Raw genomic sequence first — 4338 nt, 5'->3', positions numbered from 1 at the left:
TGAAATGTTCCAAACAATTATCCCTCTCGGTTTCATTTTCTTGCTGATGATTAAAATGTTGTGCTGGATTGACATGTATTTAAAGTCCCAACTGAACGCTCTAGTATAGTAATGAGCTAGATATAATTAGCTAAAAATGAACTAAATTCAATTGCATAAAGGTGGCCCCAAACCTATGATCAGAAGTGTATGAACGGCAGAGCCCTAAATAAATAAAAACAGCGCACACAAACGCGCATTCCATGGTAGCAGATAGCGCTGCTTTTAAAACTGAAGCAGCCGGTCAACAACTGGTACCGGGCGCGAGCGTGGCTCTTCAGTCCATTTCGAGAATCATTCCAAAGCAGTCGATTCGTACTTTTGGTGCTGTTATCTTTTTCTAATTCATTCACTATGGCAAATTCAACTCCAGAGATTAAGTACACGCAGATCTTCATCAACAATGAATTCGTGGATGCCGTTAGTGGAAAAGTTTTCCCAACAGTGAACCCATCGACGGGTAAGAAAATCGTGGACATCGCCGAAGGTGACAAGGCCGATGTGGACTTGGCCGTTGAAGCTGCCAAAGCCGCTTTCCAGCGTAGTGGAAAGTGGCGCCAGATGGATGCATCAGCCCGTGGAAAGTTGTTGTACAAACTGGCCGATTTAATGGAGCGCGATGTGCAACAGATTGCTAGTTTGGAATCATTGGATAACGGCAAACCTTACACAAATGCTGTTTACGACGTGCACGGTTCCATACTTTGTCTGCGGTATTGTGCTGGATGGGCTGATAAAATAACCGGCGAGACCGTTCCTTCAGATGGACCCCACCTGACTTACACTCGTAAGGAACCGTTCGGAGTTGTGGGGCAAATCATCCCATGGAACTATCCGCTGCTGATGTTGGCCTGGAAGTGGGGTCCAGCCCTCGCTGCTGGCTGCACTATCGTTATGAAGCCGGCCGAGCAGACACCCTTGACGGCTCTGTACATGTGTTCACTGGCGAAGGAAGCCGGTTTTCCCCCCGGTGTGGTCAATATGGTGCCCGGGTATGGACCCACGGCTGGTAATGCCATCACAATGCATCCGGAGATTCGCAAGGTGGCCTTCACTGGTTCGGTTGAGGTGGGAAAGATGGTGATGGCTGGTGCGGCGAGTAACTTAAAGAAGGTGTCGTTGGAGCTGGGAGGCAAGAGTCCGCTGGTGATTTGCAATGATGTTGACGGTGAGTTTTGTTCTGTTTATTCAAGCGCTAGATTGCCAATGATGATAGCATGGTGTGTTGATGTGTATCGGTATGAAATGTTTAAATTGTAATACGACGTTGTTGTTCAACTCCTTCGAAGTTTGATGATGATAAATTTTGATTCATCGGGTTTCAATGATTTGCTTAACTCTAAGTTGACTTATGCTACAATAGATCTTATAACTGGCGAGTGGCACATCAAAACAGGACTTTTCGCAGTTTTTTTGTGAAAGGATTTAGCGTTCCTAAATTCTAATTCAATTGACTCAAAATAAGAGGTATTCTGAGGTACTAAATAATCTATCTCAACAAATGTCATTTACCATATTCAAATTAATACTTCTTGTACAATATATTTACATTCCAACTTGACCTGCTTTAAAACTTAGTGCTACTTCAGTATTTCTCCATAGTTATAATTTGAAAAAAAAATGGTACGCCTGCCCTTACATGAATATGTATCCGTGAATCGAGAATGTTTCCTACTAGAATATACATCCTAGAGCGGATCCGACTACGCCCTTGATCGCAAGGCTAACTGGAAAACTGCATTTAAATGCGTCAGGCAGTTTTATCATGTGTTTCAATTTCTCACATTTCGCAATAATTGTTTCTTACTATGCACTTATTTTTCACTTACCCTTGTTCTCCTTTCATTACACGTTTCCTCTTGATTAAAAAACCACGGGAAGATGGGAAACATCTCATATTGCAGTAATATCACGATTTTATCACCCCCTTGGTGAATTTTGGGGTGATACAACAGGGCATATGACAAGATCGGGAAAAAATCACTAATATGAATCAGTTTATTCCATTTTTCTCTCTTGTCTTGTCAAGCTGAATATAAAATTTTCGTGTAGGAATGAAAAATTCTGTACACATATCAAAATTTTCGCTGAAACCAGAATAAAGAAGCAATTAAACAAAAAAATCCAAATTCACCAAATAGATTAAAAAAACTGAATTAAAAAATACAAATTGTTCATTGGAAAAATCAATATTTAGCACAAATATTTGCAATTTTTCCCGAGAGAAATATAATAAACATTTAAATTTTCCGAATAAAAAGAGTTTAAGGTGACTCAAGGAGGAACTACACATCGTGTTATTTTTCCTATCTTTTGTCTCTTTCTAGCATTGCCGCCTCGTAATTTTAGAGCGGCCTATTCCGGTTTTCAGTTGTTTGATGTAACTGTAAATGTATCAGCATGTAGATTGCGAGTAAGCACGCGCCGGTGATACTTTTTCAAAATCATATTTGATGTAGAAAAAAATTAAGCATTCAATGATGAAAATAATGACGATTTGATGATTATTTTTGCTTCCCGTGTCACCTTAAACAATATAGTATTTAATTTCCATAAAATAATAAAATCTACCAATTTTCTTATACACAATGGACGCTTTTCTGTATTGAATTTGTTTTGTGGTAGAGCTTTAATTTTTAATTTATGTTTCATGAAAAATTTGTATTTTTTTCTATCTCAAATTAAATATCGGTATGGAAAAAAACATGTTTCTTTTTTGTTTTTTAATGCAAAATACTTTGTAATACTGACTTTTCCTTTTCATCTTTTGTTGTCTAACCAATTTTTATATTGTATTGAAACTAGTCAATAAATTCACATACCGTATTTCATTCTAATAATATTTACATATATTGCAGTGAACGAGGCCGCTCAGATTGCTTATGCCGGCGTTTTCGAGAATATGGGCCAGTGCTGTATTGCAGCTACTCGCACCTTCGTACAGGAGGAAATTTACGATGCGTTCGTGCAGAAGGCCTCCGAACTGGCCAAAGGACGCAAAGTGGGCAATCCGTTCAGCCAAGGAACCCAACATGGACCTCAAATCGATGAAACGCAGTTCAAGAAGATTCTCGGCTACATCGAAACAGCCAAGAAGGAAGGTGCCAAACTGGAGTCCGGCGGTGTTCGGGTTGGAGAGGAAGGATACTTCATCGAACCGACCGTTTTTTCCAACGTTACCGATGACATGACCATCGCCAAAGAGGAAATTTTCGGTCCAGTTCAAAGCATCATCAAGTTCAAGACGCTGGACGAGGCTATCGAAAGAGCGAACGCCACCAATTTCGGCCTGGCAGCTGGAATTGTGACCAAAAGCCTAAACAATGCCCTCACCTTCAGCAATGCCGTCGAGGCCGGGTCCGTTTGGGTCAATACTTATTTGGCAGTGGCAGTTCAGGCTCCGTTCGGTGGCTACAAGCAGTCCGGTGTGGGTCGTGAAATGGGCAAGGAAGGCATTGAGGAGTACCTAGAAACGAAGACAGTCTCCATCAGGCTACCCGCTAAGGTTTAAAGCATTGCACCAAGAATTTCGTATTTTATTATCGCGTCAAGATAACGGAATATATACATTTTTTTTAACAAACAAGTCATACCTGTAGGTCATCGCGGACAAACATGCGATAAATTTCAATTGTATACACATGTGAATAAATTATCTCAACCCTCATTCGAATGCTGCAGTTGAAGCGATATGAACCGAATTTCCGTACATGGTCTTGTTCTGTATCACTGGTATTGGTCATCTGCGTTTCTTGCAAGCATTCGTCCATCTAGTCCGACTGTAACTAAAGCATATGCCAAACACAGTTAAATAACTGAAAGTGATCCACCATACTGAGATGTACCTTTTGTGCTGCTTGTTGGTACATAGGGGAAGATGCCACAAAAGCTACCCTTCTGTTCGCGCTTTATGTTCACCCGACCAGCAGATGGCAGATTTTTATACAGTTCTGCATAAGAACCCTACAGAAACTGTATAACCATTTGGCACATACAATTTCGTAAGATTTAAATATGACCCTTGTATTTAAATTTCACAATTCTGCATTCTTTTAATACAGTATTTGTATAGAAAGCTTATGTTTTGGGTGTATGAATGTCAAATAGGTTCATAGATTGAAGTGCATCCTACTTGGATTGTCATTCAAATTTGCTGTTTTTCAATGCTAAACATTTCGAGGTACGAACTTTGAAATTAATATGTGTTTGCTTGAGTGGAATAGGATCACCGAATCAATTGGGAATGTAGAATCATTTGCTTAGACGAAGCGTATCACTCCAATTCTCCCCAACACACAA

The 4338-nt window shown here is 40.1% G+C and overlaps 1 protein-coding gene across 1 annotated transcript; it reads left to right on the top strand.

Annotated features, from left to right (window-relative positions):
- Positions 1 to 253: 253 nt before the first annotated feature.
- Positions 254 to 3706, top strand: LOC134213118 (aldehyde dehydrogenase 1A1-like). Its single transcript, XM_062691736.1, has 2 exons — positions 254 to 1207; positions 2898 to 3706. Exons 1-2 carry the CDS (start codon positions 394 to 396, stop codon positions 3548 to 3550), a joined length of 1467 nt encoding a protein of 488 aa, XP_062547720.1. The 5' UTR covers positions 254 to 393; the 3' UTR covers positions 3551 to 3706.
- The last annotated feature ends 632 nt before the right edge of the window (positions 3707 to 4338 follow it).

The sequence above is a fragment of the Armigeres subalbatus genome, chromosome 2, assembly GCF_024139115.2.
Source record: "Armigeres subalbatus isolate Guangzhou_Male chromosome 2, GZ_Asu_2, whole genome shotgun sequence".
Classification (NCBI taxonomy): Eukaryota; Metazoa; Arthropoda; class Insecta; order Diptera; family Culicidae; genus Armigeres; species Armigeres subalbatus.
This window is presented reverse-complemented; position numbering and strand designations above follow the sequence as displayed.

Excerpts from the sequence above, each read along its gene's own strand:
- LOC134213118 (XM_062691736.1), top strand. The coding sequence starts at position 394 with ATGGCAAATTCAACTCCAGAGATTAAGTACACGCAGATCTTCATCAAC. Across the intron at positions 1,208-2,897 it reads GATTTGCAATGATGTTGACG|TGAACGAGGCCGCTCAGATT; the intron begins GTGAGTTTTGTT and ends CATATATTGCAG.